Source organism: Plectropomus leopardus, chromosome 10 (genome assembly GCF_008729295.1).
Source record: "Plectropomus leopardus isolate mb chromosome 10, YSFRI_Pleo_2.0, whole genome shotgun sequence".
Lineage (NCBI taxonomy): Eukaryota > Metazoa > Chordata > Actinopteri > Perciformes > Serranidae > Plectropomus > Plectropomus leopardus.
The window spans coordinates 17631501-17651199 of record NC_056472.1 but is presented as its reverse complement, the minus strand read 5'-3'; the positions used below and the strand labels follow the sequence as shown (position 1 = coordinate 17651199).

At 40.3% G+C, this 19699-nt stretch overlaps 1 protein-coding gene across 1 annotated transcript in view; it reads left to right on the top strand.

The window, feature by feature from the left end:
* The first annotated feature begins 1207 nt into the window (after nucleotides 1-1207).
* The window catches only part of lrp2a (low density lipoprotein receptor-related protein 2a), a 60684-nt gene continuing 42192 nt past the window's right edge, over nucleotides 1208-19699 (top strand). The window contains exons 1-16 of the mRNA XM_042494310.1: nucleotides 1208-1484; nucleotides 7415-7522; nucleotides 8776-8898; nucleotides 9157-9273; nucleotides 9682-9792; nucleotides 9919-10032; nucleotides 10549-10665; nucleotides 11239-11382; nucleotides 11491-11610; nucleotides 12585-12713; nucleotides 13971-14140; nucleotides 16306-16529; nucleotides 16968-17174; nucleotides 18025-18227; nucleotides 18428-18568; nucleotides 19039-19242. Of these exons, the coding sequence (XP_042350244.1) occupies nucleotides 1208-1484; nucleotides 7415-7522; nucleotides 8776-8898; nucleotides 9157-9273; nucleotides 9682-9792; nucleotides 9919-10032; nucleotides 10549-10665; nucleotides 11239-11382; nucleotides 11491-11610; nucleotides 12585-12713; nucleotides 13971-14140; nucleotides 16306-16529; nucleotides 16968-17174; nucleotides 18025-18227; nucleotides 18428-18568; nucleotides 19039-19242 (2509 nt within the window). The remainder of the gene's footprint in view (nucleotides 1485-7414; nucleotides 7523-8775; nucleotides 8899-9156; nucleotides 9274-9681; nucleotides 9793-9918; nucleotides 10033-10548; nucleotides 10666-11238; nucleotides 11383-11490; nucleotides 11611-12584; nucleotides 12714-13970; nucleotides 14141-16305; nucleotides 16530-16967; nucleotides 17175-18024; nucleotides 18228-18427; nucleotides 18569-19038; nucleotides 19243-19699) is intronic.

The window sequence follows — 19699 nt, the reverse complement described above, 5'->3', positions numbered from 1 at the left end:
AACGGTTACTGAAGCAGGCGGAGTGCTGGTGCTCTCGCTCGGCCACATGGTGGAGGTGTTGGGCTTCTCATTAACCGCAAGCACTGTGAAGGTATGAACCCATCTTTAAAATTTCACATGTATTAAGCTGCTAAGGTCCTGTTTTACACTGGAAGTGATAGTTTTTAGCGGCTTAATTTTCCTGTGGCGGTTTCACTGTTGGTTTTAAAATTTGGCGCTCCGTCGAATTAGCTCGTAAGGCTAATTGTTTTCTTAATGAGTCACTAAGTAAATCTTTTGAAATTATTAATGTTTTACTGGTCTTAAAGTGTGTCCAAAAATGAATTTATGGCGACTGAAAGTATTTTTTTCTCTTCCATTGGTTAAATATGTAGGCTATAACACTCTTAAAATGACCTGCTTTACTGTTAAATAACAAACTAACTTTAGGGATTGTTCGTTATTTATAAATCGGGAGGGAGTGGTGCAAAAAAGGAGGAGGCATGTCAAATAATATTTCAAGTATTGGGGCACTTTTTTATTTTGGCTTAGGGAGAGGGGTATATATATATATTACATATGTATATTTTGCATATATTTTACCACCGATAAAAAAGAGGAAGCCATTACACAATCTATCATTGCCAGAAACTATAAAAATCATGTGCAACAAAGACCATAACCAACTCTGACTTTAAAATAGTTTCACAACTTTATTCTATATGTCGCTTAAGATTTGGCCAAAAATAACCAAGATTTTTGTCTTCAACTTTTAACTCTTAAATGTCAAACATAAAAGGGTACGTTTTAAAAATCAAATAACTAATTTTTGGTGAAAGGAGCGTCATGCATTTTCTTCAAGTCACTCATGGAGGCTCAAGGGGGAAAAAATTGGCTCTGGGGAGGGTCAGAAAGAGGTCGTACCACAGCCATCCCCCTCCTCAGATTAATAAAGAACAGTCCCTTAGCTGTGGGGAGGTGTGTGTAATCTGCAGCAAGGGACTCAAACAAAACACATTGGGATTACATGTCTCGTGGAGGCCTTCAGGATACTCAAAAATTCAGCGTTTCCCAGTTGTTTAGTATTTCAATCACTCCCATCATTATTTCTTTTTTTCCTCGAGCGCCGGTGTGCACCCTCCTAATTCCCAAGTGCTGAGCAAATAAACAGCGTTGACGGCCCGCTGAGAGTGAAAAATCACTGGCACTCGGTACAAATCGGACCTGCATGGCATTATGCAGATTCCAGGGCCCGAGGGATTTATCCGGAGGGCCGAGGCTGCTGCCTTGGGGGAGCGGCTGTCCTGGCCTTTGTGCACGCCCCTTTTCATCAACTAGCGGGCCAAGAAAGACAGACAGAAGAAAGCAACAGCATCCCAGCCCCAGTCCCTACAGCTCCTCCATCTGCACAGCGGAGCTGGACGGACCAGCCAGAATGTGGAGAGCACTGCTACTTCAACTCTTTGTCGTCTTTATATGCTGTGTTAGATTGTGCCACTCTGAAGGTAAGGGATTTTTTTTTATTCTGAATTTCTCACAAAGGCTGTCAGCTGAATGATTCATTGCGGACCTGCTGAGTTGTTGTGCTACTAGAGAGTCACTGAGTGCACTTGTTGCTCATCAAAACAAACTGTGCAGAGGAGACCACATTGTTTCTCCTGTATTTTTTTTTCTATAGAACAGGACAATAAAGTAGCCATCCAGTATGTAACAGTACAAATTATATAGAGGATGAATCAACTGAACACATGTGAGTAACCTTGATGATTTCAAAAGCCACTTTTATAATACAGCGACACAATCTCCTCCAGTAATATTGACTAAGTAATGTTTTTCTGGCTCTAAAGCTAAATGTTTTGCCACATAGCATTACTTTAAAGGTTGAGCACAAAGCCGTCCTCAGACAGATTGGAAGTTCTCTTGAGGAACTTTTGCCTGAGCTTTACTGTTGCTAGGTAACAGAAAAGAGCATGTGACTTACAGACAATCTGCAGGACTGAGAACTACTGGTACAAATCTCATTGAGTGGAGCAGATTTTACGCCGCAGACCACTAATTCAAACTTGATCCCAGCTCGAGGAAGAACTTTATTTTCCAATGTGAGCCAGAGACAGATAAAAAAAATGCTTAGATATGGCTCTTTATGCATGACAGTCTTGTGTTTGTCTCTTGTGTTTGTAGCGCAGCTAGATCCTACTTCTCAAATTGTAATCTGCTTTCTTTTTGCTCAACCCTTAGTATGTAAGCTCCTTAGTGTGAATCAAGCAACTAATTACACTGCAGCTGCTGCAGAATGGAACCATTTCTACCTAAGGAGCAGTTTGGAGTTAAGTAAAAACTGTACCAAAAGGAGGGTCATGGTTTTCTTTCTTTCTTTGTTTCTATTTATTATATAATATCCTGAACTTATTTCCTTACAGACAGACAGAAAAGGTGGATTTTCAATGCCAAAAAAGACAGTGTGCTAGTGTTGACAGTGAGGCTGTAGCATTTAAAAAAACATTTCTTGGCATTTCCTTTGAATTACAGCAGTCGCTGTACATGTAGCTGGCATTTGCTGAGGTGAACAATATGACAACTTGTCCAAAAGCACTGACTCTCAAAAGACTTCATCAGCAGGTTCACATTGATCATTAGCTTGGATTTGCTGTGATATAGACTGTTTTAATGTAGTTTATGGGGTCATTTTATTTCTAACCAGAAATTTTGCTAATGATTCAATGTTATATTGAGTATCAAGTGCTCCCTGAAGGCTATCTGGTGATGTATGAATCAGACTTAAGGATGTATCACTTGCTGAAATACTCAGGAAGATTACACTGTAAAATCTGACAAGTTGATTATAGTTTAAAAAAAAAAAAAAAAAGGAAACCCACTGCCTTGAAACATGTACAGGCAAATATAACTATTAATCTTAATCTATGTGTACTCATATGTGATTGTTAAGTTTACTCAACATTTAGTTACATTTACTTAATTTTGAGAAGTTGTTACAACTTAAAAACGACAAGTTTAATTAAATCAATCTTTCCTAGTTTTAGTAACTTCAGTAAACCAAGTATACTGTGCTATATATCTGTGTTCTGCTGTATTCATACTAGTGATTAGTGATATTCTTAAACATGTTAAGAAAACACAACTTTCAGATCACCTAACTTCATCATTGGCAAATTCCTCTTTGTAATGATCAAATTAAATCAGACTAACTTTGTTTACTGCATTTGTTAACAGGAAAAACAACAATGTTGTTGAAAAAACAATGTTATTTCACTTTTCATATTAAAGTTGCAACATTTTCCCAAAATTAAGTCCACTTTTTTTAAGTACTTTTTCAAGGCAATCGGTTTCCATGATTATTTTAAGCAAGACCAACTTGTCAGATTTTACAGTGTAGTAACAGTTTATTTATGTAGTTTTACAATGAGGGCTGTCCCCTCATGTGTCCTCTAATCTCTGCTTGATCCTCCTTTAAGAATCCTTTAGTTTGGTAATTGTTTCTTCCACCACCTTCTGTAACACATTATCCAGCCCCTGTTCTTGATACTGCTGCAGAGTGCTTACACTGGCATTAATAGCTAATGTGACAGCGTGAGGGGATTTCACGGTGCCGGTTTGTTAACTATTCTCTGCCATTTCTGCTGTTCCACGCATGTTTTTCACTAAATTGAGTTGTTTTCTCCATTAATCATTGGTCGGTGAATTCCTACCGACATAGTAAGTGGACAGTAAGTGCTTTAATGGTGTTAAAAATTAAGTTTTCATTTCACAGCCAGAATAATGAAAACAAATTTTTTGGTCAGGTGTGGGGCTAGACTGTCTTGATTGATCTCACCTTTTTTTTTTTTAGTTTGACTCTGTAAATGACTGTAAAACTTTCCCCTGTTGTGGTCAAACTTTTCAAGTCACACAAACTTGGCCTGCACGTGCACGTTAAACCTCACGCATGCCGGCTTCTTTCCGGTGCAGGAGCCTAAATCCTTGTGCAACAGTTACACCGCGTTAGAAACAGGAACACAGTTGGCACAAATTGAGAGCAAATCCTTTCTTTTCCCGCAGCTCCCTCAGTCTAGGTTACAGACACTGAGGATCGAGTCTAGCCTTCAGTGAACAGTTGGTGACTCACTGTACAGACGAAAATGAGTCATCCAGTGGCTGTTGCACTGTGACGACTTATGATTCTTTTCACTCATGCTTTTGTTAAGGCATGTCCCAAAAATCATGTTGAGTATTCCTTCACTAACCAGACCAAGGCTTTATTCCACACTCTATTTATTCCTCCCTTTTGCTCCCATGCCACTGCCAAAGCCCCTTGGGTTTTCACTGTTTTGTGTGTAGCACTAAGAGCCAAAGTCACTTGTTTGGCAATTGACTGCATTCTGCTGCATTGATTTCCATATGAAATAGGCAGCAGCACTCCGCTCTGACAGCATGGATGGGTCCTGCGTTTCATGCTGCCAGCAGACGTTTTCTCCACTTTTCTCCACACGCATTCAGTGAGTGCAGAGGGCTGCGCCAAAACAAGACAGTATAGATAAAAGCTTGAAGACATCTTTCAGGCGCCCCACGTGACGAAAAAGAGACATGTCAGTGGTAGTGGACAGGTGTTTTCTTAATAGGTGGCCATGAGAGGGAAGCTAATGTTCCACTTCTGTTTTACCTTATCACAGGAAGTAAGGCTTATTACTGTAGTCTCCTTTTTGCTTTTTGAGGGTGACACTTCCAGTTATGAGTAAGCATCCCTGCTGGCATCGCCTTTGTGCCATTGTGATTTCACAGTGGGGTTTAAGGAGTATGGGGGCTTCATTCTAATGAAAAGTCCCCTACTACTCTTCTTTGTTGGGCAATAGTAGGACGTCCTTATCTTCCTGCATGGATAGTGTGGTGCTCTCTCCAGCTGTGGGTTTAAGTTGCTAATTAGAAAAGACAAGGCTCGAAAGAAGGGAAAGGAAAACATTAAACTACACAAAAAGACTCAAACAAAAAGCTTATAGGAAAGCACAGATCATCAGACTCAGATTAAACATTCTTAAAGGAATACTTCATCCACAAAATGGCCATTTGTATATCAGTCATGCTGTGTTGCATTGAATTTGTGAAGAAAACTTTGCTTGTATGCTTTTACAGAAAACAGCAAACATATTGACCATCTTTAACAACAGCAAAACTGTATCAAAACATTTGTTTCCAAGCTCTCACACAACTTGTGTAGTGTAATCCGAGTCTCATTTATCTAATTGTATGCTCACTACTTCCCAAGCACATGCATTTTCCAAAAAAACAACAACATAGTATTCAAATCTGGCTTTGAGGAGATCATAGATATGTTTTGCTTTCACTTCAGTTCTAAATGGTAAGGTTTTAGTAATAATGCATGTGTTTTGGGAAGTACTAAGCCTATGACTGGATAAATTAGACTTGGAGTCTGTGTGAGGTTTTGTAAACAAATAGTTTTGCTGTTATTAAACCTGATTCCCAATCAATCCCTCAATAAATCAATCAATATGTTTGCCATTTTCCAGGAAAACAAAGTTTTCTCTACAAATTTAAGATAACGCAGCATAACTAACTGATGTTCAAAAAGTCATTTTTGTGGTTGAAGTGTTCCTTTAGTAGCAGATTTGCACAATTCATGCTGGCCACTACCTTCCCTCATATTGATTGGCGTAGTGAAATTGCAACTTTGTTAGAGGAAGACATAGAAATTGGAGGATTAAGGAAAACTTACAAAGAAGACGTTCTTTTCAGAATGTAAGGAGAACCCTTGCACAAGATAGTGCTGTTGAAAGGTTCAGCTTCAGTGTATCTGTCACCTTTCCCAGAAGTAATAGTGTCAGGAAACACTGGCTGCATTTGAAAGCCTCCAGCGGATTGGTTTCTTCCTGGCATATGAGGTTTTAAGTTCAAAACCTACAGTAGGCCTTAACATATGGTAGCTATAAAGATCTTAAACTTTTCTAAAGCAGATTTTGAGAGTGTTTCTCTGTTCATATGGCTTACTAGGTTCTTGGACATATTTTAATATTACATGTTTGTTAAGTTTAATAAGACAATTTTATTTTGGCTTTAAAAATGGTCCCGTATTGACAATCAAGTTGTCTGGTCATTCAAAGCTTAAATGTAATGAATCTGCCCATTAATTTTTCATGTATTTTTGCTTAATAGAGTGCATGTCTTGGCAGTTTGAATGCTGTATGCACAGCCTGCTGCCACACTGAAGATGATGCTGAAACCTGTGGGATCACTGCCCTGCAACAAAGGCTTCCTTTGAGCTGATTGTGAGCAATTTTATCATTAGTAAACTGAGCAGGAAAAAAGGCTTGCCTCCTGGATAACTGCTGAAAGAGTTAAAATGCTGCTTGTTTGGCTGGGTCAGTTGTAAAGCAGTTTGGTGTTTTGCTGGCTGATTAATCAGTAACAAGAATTCTTTATTGGAGTGGCAGTGACCCTGCAACTGTTGTGGAAGGGATCCATCTTTAAAGGAGAACAATATATAAAGGAGATTATGAACATCTGACCCTAAATGCAGTCAACCGTCTTATTCATTTATCAAGCCAGCAGCCTGCATGCTTGTAGGCAATTTATTTTTCTCACAGCATGTGTCTTTAATTTCCTAGCTTCAAGCCATTATAGTGGAATTGTAGAGCTATTTGATTTCAATTAGCTAACCCCAATATTTTGTGGTGTAGGAAGCTACTTGATTAAGAAGCAGAATGCTGGATAAGACGGGACAGTGATAGACCAACAACCCCAAGCAAGCACCACCAATCACCACCTCACAGCCCTCCTCACAAAGAATTTGGGTTGAAATGGTTGTGGTACCACCCAGTACCACTATTTATTCCAATTACGTCTCAGACCGGACAGGAACAGCATGCACCATAAATCAGGCTGTCAGAGAGACAATCAGAATTGCACATTCCTATTTAGACGGGTCTGATGGAGTGCTCTGCCACTGAACTATGCTGCCTGAATCAATCTCTCCTGGAAAACGTCAGGGAAGGTAGAGTGGTGGTACCTTATCTCTACAGATGCCACTCAGCGAGAACATCAAAAGGAGGCTGGAGATGAGTGCGGTGAAGATTGTGTAACTGTCGGGGGGTGGGGGGGCGGCTGGCACGCTTGTCTCCAAGGCTTGTCAATGCTGTTAACAACATGCGTCATCACTGGAAGGCAACTCTGCTACCTTACGCCATGTTTTAGTTAGAGTATTTAAGAATGTATCAGTTATCTTTTTTTGTGACCATTTTTGTAATATGTATTTTTCTCCCTATCTTAAGGAGACAGGGTGGAAACAATGACAATTTTTGGAAATAACTAAATAATGATAGTAAAATTGCAAAAACATAGATGGATAACTATGGATAAAATTTCTGATAGCATGTGCGCGTAAGTTTGAAATCAGCACTTAATCATGCGCATTTTTGATTGTGTTTAGGATGCGAGTTGGGACAGTTCCGCTGTGGGACAGGTCGATGTATACCAGGTGACTGGCACTGTGACGGCACATCAGACTGTGTGGATGACTCAGATGAACGCGACTGCCGTGAGTTACTCATTATATCACACATCAGGCCAACATTGACACCTGTGGATTGGGATAGTTAGTGTGATGCTTGTTGGATGTGACATTTCAACCTGAACTACAACAGTGGTGGAAGAAATTTTCAGATCCTTTAAAGTCCTGCATCCAAAACTTTACTTCACAACCAAAAGTATTATCAGCAAAATGTACTTGTAGTATCGAAAGTAAAAGTACTCTCCTTTAGATTGAACCATAACAGTGCACCATCATATTTTTTAGGTTGATTTTGTGTTTATATGTAAAATCTTAAAGGGACAGTTCACCCCGAAATCAAAATGACATGATTTTCAACAATCTAGATTGTTTTTGTGTGAGTTACTGAGTGCTGGAGATATCAGCTTTAGACATGTCTGCCTTCTCTTTAATATAACTGAATTAGATGGCACTTGGTTTGTGGTGCTCATAGTGTCCCCAAAAATGCATTTGAAAAACACACCAATGTCTCCTCCCAGAAATCATGACCTCGTTACTCAAGATAATCCACAAAAATTTTGTAAGAAATTTCATGTAGGAACAGCTTTCCTTCTACCAAACTACACAAGTCAGCCATATCACCACACAGAAGAAAACATTCATCTACTGTTAGCTCACATAGCACCAATGAGCTAGCTTATGTCACAGCTCATCCAAGGAGGACGCCATAAATGTTCACGCCATGTAGAGTCTCGAACACAAGCCTCTCATTCATGAAGGACACATCCTTCTGCATGGTGATATGGTTGGCGGGTGTAGTTCGGTAGAAAGAAAATAGTTTTTATGTGAAACTGCTCACAATAAGGTCTGTGGATTATCTTGAGTAACTGAGTCTTTATTACTGGAAAGCCACATTGCTGTTGAGTTTTTCAGATGTATTTTTTTTGTCCTTTGAGCACCACAAGCTGAGTGCCATCTAGTTCCATTATATTAGAGAGAAGGCAGACATCTCTATGGTAGATCTACCCAACACTCTGCAACTCCAACCAAAACATCTAGATAGATAAACAGAGCGCAGGTGAGAGAAAAATGGGTATTTGTGATTTTAGGGTGAACAGTCACTTATTCAAATACATTTAGTGGAACAGAAGTATATAGTAACATAAAATTAAAACAATCAAGTAAAGTAAAAGTAATTAAAAAGTGTACTTAAGTACTGTATTTAAGCAAATGCAACTTTCAACCACTGGATTACAGTCAACTGTTATAAATGATGCAATATTCTTTGTGGTTTCCCACAGCTCAGGTAACATGTGATGACAGTCACTTCCAGTGTTTGAGTGACGGCGAGTGTATCCCTGATGTGTGGGTGTGTGATGATGAGGAGGACTGTGAGGATGGCTCTGATGAGAGGCAACACTGCCGTAAGTACATTTTACATTAATAGCAAGTCTTCAAGGGAGCTTATGAATTAATTCTGGAAAATTAACCAAGTTATTGCATACCTTGTCTGTATTGTGTTTTGTATTTTTAACAATAAAATCTTTAGGACAGGGTCTGTGGAAATGAAGGAAATAGATGCCTTTTCAGTACCTATATCCACAGCATGAGATCAAATTTTAAGTGCATATAAGAACTATGTGAAGGATACGTGTATGTTCTGCTCTCCAATCTGCCCCCAGCTGGAAGGACGTGCACCAGTGGCCAGTTCAGCTGTAGTAACGGGGCATGCATCCCAGGAGAATACCGGTGTGACCGTCTGGCCGATTGCTCAGATGGGTCTGATGAGAGAGACTGCCGTAAGTTCTCTCCGGGGTGGTTTCCCTTTTTTTGTATTTCAGGCTCCTGTGGCATTTTAATCAATTTGTTAAGATTAAGAGGCTCGCTGACTGACAGAATGGACCACAATATGCTTCTTGTTGTCAGAGGTTGATTGCAGATTCCTTGGTGGATTAGTCAAGCTGAAGTTCAGCTGCTATGCTATTATTGTGCCGACATGGTAGACTCACAGCACTACACACTGTGGTAATCTCACAATTGCATAAAGAATGCTGTGGTGGCTGCTGTTGTTATGGTGGTGGCGTTAAATTTTGGTCTCTTATCCTTCCCTTTTGCAGAGCTTTTCAGATTTTGAAAGCCACAAAGAGCACAGTTGTCAGGCTGATTTGAATGCATAGCTTTGCCCTGATGATGATTTAATCTTTCAGATTACCCCGAATGCACACAGCTGAGGTGTGCTAATGGGGCCTGCTACAACCGGACGCAGAGGTGTGACCAGATACTTGACTGCCGTGATGGCTCTGATGAGGCAAATTGCAGTAAGAAGCCAGTCAATTTTAATGATAAATGGCTCACACAGAAGCCATAGTTCAAAATACCATCAATAGCAGGGCAACATCACCAAATGGATCTTTTTTTTCTGTGTGTGTGTGTGTTTTCTTTAGCACAGCACTGCAATACGGGCCTGTTCCCGTGTCAAAATGGGGTGTGTGTTCCTCAACGCTATGTCTGTGACCATGATGATGACTGTGGAGATCGAAGTGATGAGCTAAACTGCAGTATGTAACCTCTTCTGTCTTAATCAAACCCTACTTTGTGTCTAATGACTTACATCTTTATTTGCAAAGACAGTTGTGTGGTATAGGGGAGAAAATTTAGGACTGTTCCAGGTGCCCGTGACTGACAGGGGCCCTTAAAACATATTAGAATATTAAAAAAAATCATCATTCACATAATGTGTTATTTAGAATGTGCAAACTAATGCTAACAGTTTACCTTTTCTTGTTTTTGTAAAAAAAAAAAGAAAGGAAACACCCATAGAGCCTGCATTGCCCCCCCCCCCTACTGGCCAATATTTATATATATAGGCCTGTATGTGTATAAATGCATAAAATTTATGTACCGGTTATGTAAAGCTCTGAGTGGGTCAACTGGGTTTTGGAGCTGTGGTGACAGTAGGCCTACTTGTGCAGGATTCTGTGGCAGTGGGGCCCAGTGTGATATCTTTTCATGGGGCCCAAATCCTCTGCACAAAGATGTACTTCCAACACGATCTTTTCTGTGTCCACCTGCAGCATATCCTACATGTAAAGGGAACTACTTCACCTGCCCCAGTGGACGCTGCATCCACCAAGTCTGGGTTTGTGATGGAGAGGATGACTGTGAGGACAATGCGGACGAAAAAGGCTGTGGTATGGTTACAACACTTTGAAACCAGTTGTTATAAATTTTGTTAATTTTTTCACTGTAAGGACCAGAAACATTCATTTGGCTGATTACGGAACACTAGAATGGGCAACAGCTCTCTCTGTGAAGCTGATTCATCTCCAGTCTCCATGGTTTGTTCGGGCTAGCAAGACGCTATGCCTGTGCTCCTTTAAGTGTATTATTCAAATGCCTCTTTGTGGCACAAGATCACGCAGCCCCCCAAAGGGGCTTTAGAATTCCTCCACACGGCTGTGAAGAGTGTGTGTTTTTAGAGGATGGGCTGCAGAAGCCCTTTGAGCCCCCATGTGACCCCCTCAAAGCTCCACTCCCCTGCATCAATTTAAAGTGACAGTAATTTCCCTGACGATAAGGTCCTGTTCACTTTTTTTTTAAATTTCAGCGACACATTCCTGTGGAGATGAGGCTGCCTGTACCTCACACACTTATCCTCTTTAAATGCCCCACAGTCTAACATCAGGAAAACTCAGTTGTTTGATCTGATTTTCTCTCCATTTTGTAAGACTTAAAAGACAAAGATGAATTTGTTTTGTGTGCAGATAATGTACCGCGGGAGTGTTACCCAGGGGAATGGCCCTGCCCATCTTCTGGTTTATGCATCCCCATGGATCAGCTGTGTGATGGGACGGCTCACTGTCCAGACGGAGAAGATGAAACTAACACCACTGCTGGGCGCAACTGCAGTAAGTAACAAAGCAACTTGTCTTAAGCACACACTAGGACATCTACTACCACAGAAAGGGTGCTATTGAAGTATATTCATTCACTGATGTGGTTTCTGTGTTGGTCAGGTATCTGGAGATGTGCCTCTCTGAGCTGTGAGCATCGTTGTCATGCCTCCCCTGATGGAGGAACCTGTTCCTGTCCTTCTGGATACATTGTCAGCAGCAACAATAGTCGCTCATGTATAGGTATATATCCTTTATTGACTTAACATCATCTTTGCCCAATGATTCAGCCCCTTCAAGATTTCATGAGCATTTTTTGGGATTGTATCAGCTTAAAATGCCAGCTGTCGAAAAAGAATATCTAAAGAACTGAGATGCACTTTGTAATGTTTTCATGTTTTTTTTTTAAATCGTTCATTCAAAAACAAAGACAACTTGCTCCAATGAGATTAAAACAGCTCTATTCTCCAAGTTCTAAGTAACCTTACCAAAAAGGCTGGTAAGCCTTGGATGCAACAGCTTCTATCACGGTGTCTTTTGCAGTAGAAAAGTGTTTGTGTTCAACCATAGCATTGCATGTGGTGCAAAAACAAAAAAAACAAAATGTGTGTGCACAACATCTTTACACTTGTCACATCTGTCTTCATCTCCACAACCAGTGAAGAAGTGAATGTGACAACGTTGATTGGTTAAATATGCAAAAAAGTTGTGGTGATTGGACAAACTTGCAAGGTCATGTAGAATTCATGGCAATTGGTTGAATTTGCATTAACTGTTGCGATCCCAACATTGCAGCATCTTGGAGGGGCTAATAACTTTGGATGTTTATTACTTTTTCATGTAATACAAAGTCTTCTGGAAACCTCTTTTTTCCTGCAGTTTGAGTTTTTCTCTAAAGCTCATAGGGGGCAACAACCAAAATAATCATTGTATACCAGAAGTGTACAGAAAAAAGTTTTACCCAGATAAAACCTTGGTGCATGTGAATCTCATGTGAATCTTTATTTTGGCCAGAGCCTAAACGATCTAAAAGTGCACATAAAATTTGCTGCTTTCCTTTAGACTCAGAAGTACAGTGCACAAAAAATATGACAGGAAACGATATGAAAGTTTAAGTGATTTACACCTCATTACAGTAAGTTGTCTCAAAATGTATTAAAATTGTATTTCGACTAAACAACTAAATCATCTGCCATGCTTTTGTTATCTTGCTGAAGACTTTGACGACTGTTCGATGTGGGGTGTGTGTGACCAGCTGTGTGAAGACCGCATAGGCTCCCATCGCTGCAGCTGTCGAGAGGGCTATGTCCTGGAGCAGCACAGACACTGCAGAGCTGACGCCTCAAGTGAGTTTCACTTCCATTCTGCTTTAACAGTTTCTCTAACATGCAGTATGCTCAAAATTTCAATGTTTGAATGATCTGTCCAAATGAGGTCCCATTAGCATAGCCCCCTTTCCTGTTTGCCAACCACTGTGGCGGCTTTACTGAGCGTCTGCACTTCTTTCTGGTTCACTGTTGCGTACTGAATGTTGTTTTAGTTAGTCTCCTGCCTTTGTGGAACATAGAAAGAGTGTTGACTGAGAGGCTGACCTCTCTGCCTTTAGCTTTAGTGAAAAGAGTGTGTAATGATAGTAGCTACAAAGTACTTTACCTTCATTAGTCTGCGTCAGGGATCTGACTTAATGTGCTACATTCTGTAAATTTCCACTGATATTTTAGCTGAGCATGCGTGCTACAAGATTGACTTCTGCTTTAAAGGAACAGTTCATCCCAAAAATCCAAAATACACATTTTTCCTCTTATCTGTAGTGTTTATTAATCTATATTGTTTTTATGTGAGTGGCAGAGTGTTGGAGATATCTGTCATAGAGATGTCTGCCTTCTCTCTAATATAAAGGAACTAAAGGGCACTTGACTTTTGGTGCTCAAAGCACAAAAAAAAAACCCTCAATGGCAATGCGTCTTTCCAGGAATCATATCCCGGTTACTCAAGATAATCCACAGACTGTGCTGTGAGTTTCATAAAGGAACATTTTTTTTCTTTACCGAACTACAGCTGCTAACTGTATCACTCTGCAGAAAAAAACGTGCATCTACTTATGGACGAGAGGCTTGTGGTTGTGACAGTGCAGGATGTAAACATGAATGGCGTCCTCCTTGACTGAGCTGTAACATTAGCTGGCTCAGTGGTGCTGGGCGAGCAAGCATTAGTTGCAAGCTTTTGTCTGTTTGTGGGTGTACTTTGGTTGAAAGAATATAGTTCCTTTGTCAAAACTGCAGACAACAATGTCTGTGGATTATCTATATTATTGTTGTAATATATATTGTTGGGGTTTTTTTGCTGGTGCTTTGAGCTCCACCAAGACTGCCATCTAGTCCTGTTATATTCAAAGAAGGCAGACGTCTCTACAGCCTGCAAATCCAGCACTCTGCAACTCACCCTAAAACAGTCCAGATATATTAATAAATAGCACTACAGGACAAAAAGTATATTTTTAAATTTGGAGAAAACTGTCCCTTTATTGCTATTCAGGCTCTGATTCTAACCTAAGCATTTCAAATGACATATTTGGAACTTGTTGTATTTTGTCTTTGCTGCAGCTGGAGTCCCCTCCTTGATATTTTCTAACGGCAGAGACCTGCTCATAGGCGACATCCATGGCAACGGTCTGCGCACTTTGGTTCTCTCACAGAACAGAGGGGTTGCAGTGGGAGTGGACTTTCATTATAATCTCCGTAGGATCTTCTGGACTGATACCATTCAGAATAAGGTATTTTTTAATCCAATTTACCTTGATGAAATGTCGTTAAGCTTGGGTAAGAATTTACAGAAGTAGACCAGTTTCTTGATTGAGGAAATGCTTAAGTTAGATTGGAGCTGTTTGGGATGGAATTTCTTCAGTTATCCTGTAAAATATCAGCAATGTTGATAGTATAATAATAGGATAGCTGTTGGCTCCTGTGCGGCGGGGTCATAATGAAGGGAAGTAGATGTGGAATGGAATCCAAATGGCCTAATCTTGAAACCTGTCCGATAGGTTGGTATGATGTTCACATACCAGGGTGCAATTTTTGTAACTCGACCTTGTTGGAAGTAATCATGCTGTATTTGTTTTCAGTGGCACCGTCCATCCATATGCATTCTTTGGCCAGCTAAAAAGTCTTTGTTCAGCCTATGTTTTGGCTGCTCAATGGTTTGAACTGCAGCCACTGGGCTGAAAGGCGAGGAAATATCTGTGACTGGGCATCTGTGTATATCAGCCACCTCCATGGCAGCATGTCAGATTAAAAGTGGGGAAAGCACACACAGGGCATGTGAATGCAACCAGAAAGGTTAAACTATCAGGCTATTTCCACATCTTCAGTTTCTCTTTAAACAGGTCAGTTGAAAATCCTGCTTTTTAGGCGTCTGGATCCTGTTTCAAAAGAGGCAGAGCTGCTAAGAGCAGTGCTCCCCTCACTAGCCGCATGGTGCCAAGGCCTCCAGTTTAAGAAACAAGTACTGTCAAAGTATCAGTCGAGTGGCAGGTTCAGAAAACTATTTTACAGGATTCACAGAAATGTCACAAGACAAAATCATCAGACAGGCAAACAAATAATCCCCATCTTTGCCTTTTTCTATTTCCTGAAACATGTTTCTCATTGTTAGCTTTTTATTCATGGTTGTCACAGCTGCTATCTTACAACAACATGAAACAATACTCACATGCACATATGTGCAGTAAAATAGTTTTGTTTTGCTGTAATTGTTTATCCTGTTTATACTGGCCATAAAGTGATCCCATCTGGTAAAACAGTTTAAATCTAAATGATGGGGTACAAAATCCGAGGCTTATATTATGTATGAAAACTGATTCCGAAGTTCAACCAAGATGAACTGCTTCTTCATTTAAAGCCTCTGGAATCAAAAGTAACACCTACAAAGGGGGACCTATATTTGTGTAACGTTTCCACCACAGAAAGTACTCTTACAAGTACGTAGGGGTGTTGTCAGTGCTGCTCTGTCCAGCAGCACTCGCTGTATTTCCTTGTTTACCGATGATACAGAGGGCAGTCTGCACCCTGTTTATCGCCCACAGAACGTGGGCTGAAGGCTGGAGTGAGATAGCCTTGTAAAACCATCCTGATAAGGTGAGCTCAACATTCTGCTTAGCTCTCTGTATCAGTCTGGACTCTCTGCCACCTCAAACACTTTCAGTGGGTGTGAGAACTCACTTTGAAACTCCTTCAGCCAATCCTGTTAGCACTACCCTCTGCTCCTCTACTACACAAATACATTGTCAGTTAGACTGTAATGGTCTAAAGATATTATTTAATTGTATCTACCATTGGACTTTGGACGTTAGAGTTTGGCTTGTTGCTGTGGGAGCTTCCATCACTGTTTTCCGATCAGCGGCTTGAATGCTATGCAGCCCCTGATTGGCTGCCTATGTTTTCAACTACAGTGAGGATCCCTGATTGGCCTGACAAGATTTGAACGGATTGAAGGTGTTTGGGGTGGCAGAGAGTGCAAACTGATACAGAGAGTGAAACAGAACATTGAGCTCATGTTAACAGGATGCTCTCACCAGGCTAGTACTTAGTGGCAGACAGACCTGCACAGTAAAAGCGCTGCTCATAGGGAACAGTATTCTATAGCCATTACATTGTGCAATGAACCTTTACTCCATAATTATAAGTTAAGGCAAAAAAGGCAAAAGGCAGAAAACTTGTCTATTTTCTATTTAAAAATGGATCTCCTTGTGGCCAGTATGAACAATGTCTTAATTACATTGACCAATAACCCTTTAAATGTACCTATGGGCATGTCACTATTGTATTAAGATACACCTGAAAAAAAACGTGAACTTATCTTTTAATATCTTCCCTTTGCCTCTTGAGGCAGTGACCACCTCAGAGCTAATTTCCTGACAACAATGGTGTCTTTTGTGTACAGGTGTTTTCTGTGGATATGGACGGTTCCAATATGCAGGTGGTTTTAAATGTATCAGTTGACTACCCTGAGAACTTGGCCGTGGATTGGGTGAACAATAAACTGTATGTGGTGGAGGCCAGCGTCAACCGGATTGACATGGTGGACTTTGATGGAGGTAACCGGGTCACACTCATCACCGAAAACCTCGGAAACCCTAGAGGACTGGCGGTGGACCCCACTGTAGGGTAAGCACATCTTCCAGTTTCCATCCGTTCATCCACCCACCCATTCTCAAAACCCACATATAGTATGTGTCGTGCTCCATTGGCGTGGAATAATGGGGTGTGTGTGTGAGATTAGCAGATTGCCCTGGGTGGATTAGTGAGGAGCAATGTAAGTGATGACCCTCATTGTAATCCAATAGTATAGTTTAAGGGGGGAGGAGAGCCAGGTGGCTACAGATAAATTGCTTATCGTAAATTAATGTACAGCTCTTTGGTGAGATGCACAGCCACCCACTTGCTGCAGATACTAGACTTAATTAACAAGAAGAAAGGCTCCAAGATTTTTTCTGAAGGAAATACATGTGATGGTATTTCTGCGGTCGCATATAGAGCAACCTTTATGTAATGAATCCAGCTCAGATAAAACTGGCAGATTAAACATTTAACCTCCTTTCACAGGTATATGTTCTTCTCAGATTGGGAAGCGGTGAACGGACAGCCAGGCCTGGAGCGAGCCTTCATGGATGGCACCAACCGTTATGGAATTATTGGGAGTAAACTGGGCTGGCCAGCTGGCATCACACTGGACATTGAAGCCCAGCGTGTCTACTGGGTTGACAGTCGCTATGACTACATTGAAACTGCAACATATGATGGCCTACATAGGTAAATATAGAAGTAAAAGTATGCATGCACATCCAATTCAAACAAAGCAGGTGCAGAACCAAAGTGAGTAAATGGTCAAAAGGCAAAAAATGGCTCACACACTGCAGGGCTCCAGTGCTTATTTAATGCACTAAAGTAGTTTTTACGATCTGAGCAACACTGCTCTTCATCAGACTAGATTGACACTGTTAGACACCATCTTAAATTCATGTCTGAACAGTCACGTGACAAAACACATGAACAGTATGTTTCAAAATACGTCAATAAATAAATACATGCCAGTAAATTAATACATTATTTTTTCATCAGATACGAATATTTAGACATATTTATACATGTATTTTTTTGTGTGTGTTATTATGTATTTATTTATTGGGATGTATTTTTTTTATTTAACCTTTATTAAACCAATTTTGACCCATTGAGATTAAGAATCTCTTTTCCAAGGGAGACCTGGCCAAGATAGTCAGCAGTGAGAACAAAAAGTTGCAGACAGAGACACAAGGGGAGACAAAATACAGTTCGCAAGCACTCAAATTTGCATTAAAAGAGAACAATCTATGAGTCAAAAGAGAACTTTCTGGTAGTATGTATTTACTGACACATATTTTTTCAAACAAATTGTTTACATCTTTTGTTACATGACTGTTCAGAAACATATTTAAGATGGCATCTTGCAGTGTCTATCTAGTCTGATGAACATTAAACAAGTAAGAACTGGAGCTCTGCAGTAAGCAAGCCATTTTATGCCTTGACTACATGGGTAACTATGTTGTGTGTTATTCCTCAAAAATAACAGTATTTAAGTGCATCTGAAACAAAAACATAAAATGTGTCTTTTTTTCAATAGAAAAACAGTGGCACATGGAGGTAGTGTGATTCCACATCCATTTGGCATCAGTCTTTTTGAGCATAATGTCTATTTCACGGACTGGACCAGGATGGCGGTGATGAAAGCCAACAAGTTCACTGACAGCAGTCCTCAAGTTGTTTACAGTACATCTCAGACTCCTCATGGAGTAGCAGTGATACATCAGCTGAAACAACCATATGGTGAGTCCATCAATGGGACAAATGTGTCTTCTTCAGGGTGATGCAGCTCATAGTATGATGTAAATGTACACAGATTTTCTGTCATGTCACTGCTAGTTTTTCTAAAGGAAGAGTCATAAATAGCTATAGTTAAAGAAAATCAGATTATGTATTAAATAACTTTACCATTTATTGGGGATTATTTTTGCTTTTGCCTTCAGTACCAAACCCTTGTAGTGCAGACAGAGGTGGATGTGAGCAGATCTGTGTTCTGAGTCACAGGAGTGACAATGGAGGACTGGGTTACCGCTGCAAATGTCGCATGGGCTACGACCTCCATGCTGATGGCAAGCGATGTTTTGGTAAGAGAGCATTTCCTATGTAACTAGTTATTTTTAAGTTATTTTCTTCTTGAACAGATTTCAGTGTGTTTCCTTTAAAGTATAAAATTATACTTACAGGAACAGTTCACCCCAAGTGTAACATTAATATTTTTCCTTTTACCTTTAGTGCTATTTATAAATCTAGATTGTTTTGGTGCGAGTTGCAGAGTATTGTTGGTGATATTGACTGTAGAGATGTCTGCCTTCTTTCAAGTATAATGGAACTAGATGGCATTTGGCTTGTGGTGTTTAAAAAAAAATACACTAAAACATTACCACATGTGCATTAAAAATTCAGACCTTTTTCTACTGACTTACCTGTACAGCAACCCACAGTGGTTTCATCTTGTTTATGCCGTTCTTTTGTGCTATGGTGTCTTTGTGAGGATGAATATCTTTGACATAAATGACTAAATTGTTTCATATGACTTTTTATTTCTTGTATTCAGCTGTGAGGCAGTTTCTGCTGTTCTCCAGCCAGCTGGCTGTGAGAGGGATTCCCTTTAACCTCTCTTCTCAGGAAGACATCATCCTGCCTGTCACTGGATCACCTTCCTACTTTGTTGGGGTGGATTTTAGTGCTGAAGATGACGCCATCTTCTTTTCAGACACAGCCAAAGATATTATCTATAAACAAAACGTGGATGGGACTGGTGAGCATCTTGTTGGTCACTGTAGCTGTGTTCAAAACATCCTGTACACATTTATGGCATAGTAATAGTGTAATAGTAAAATAATAGTTTAGAACAAAAACCCATCAGCAAATAATATGTTTCCAATGTTTTCCTTGTGGAGAGCTCTACCATGTGATTCAGCCAGGCTTATATAGGGAGTTAAGGGAGTGCCTGATGGGGCCGACTGGTACTATGGGGGAGGGAGTGGACAGAAGTATGGACAGTGGAAAATGGATCACATAATCATCTTACATCCCCAACTAATGACCTGAAAATGAGCAGGACAGTCTAATCAAGAACACTTTACCAAGCAGTTTACAGACTGAGTTTCAAAACTATCACCTAAGCTGTGGGAAGTAGTTACTAATGTCCTCGAGCAGTCACACCACACACATAAAAAGAAACACCACGGCTCTGATCAGTAGTGTTGTTTTTG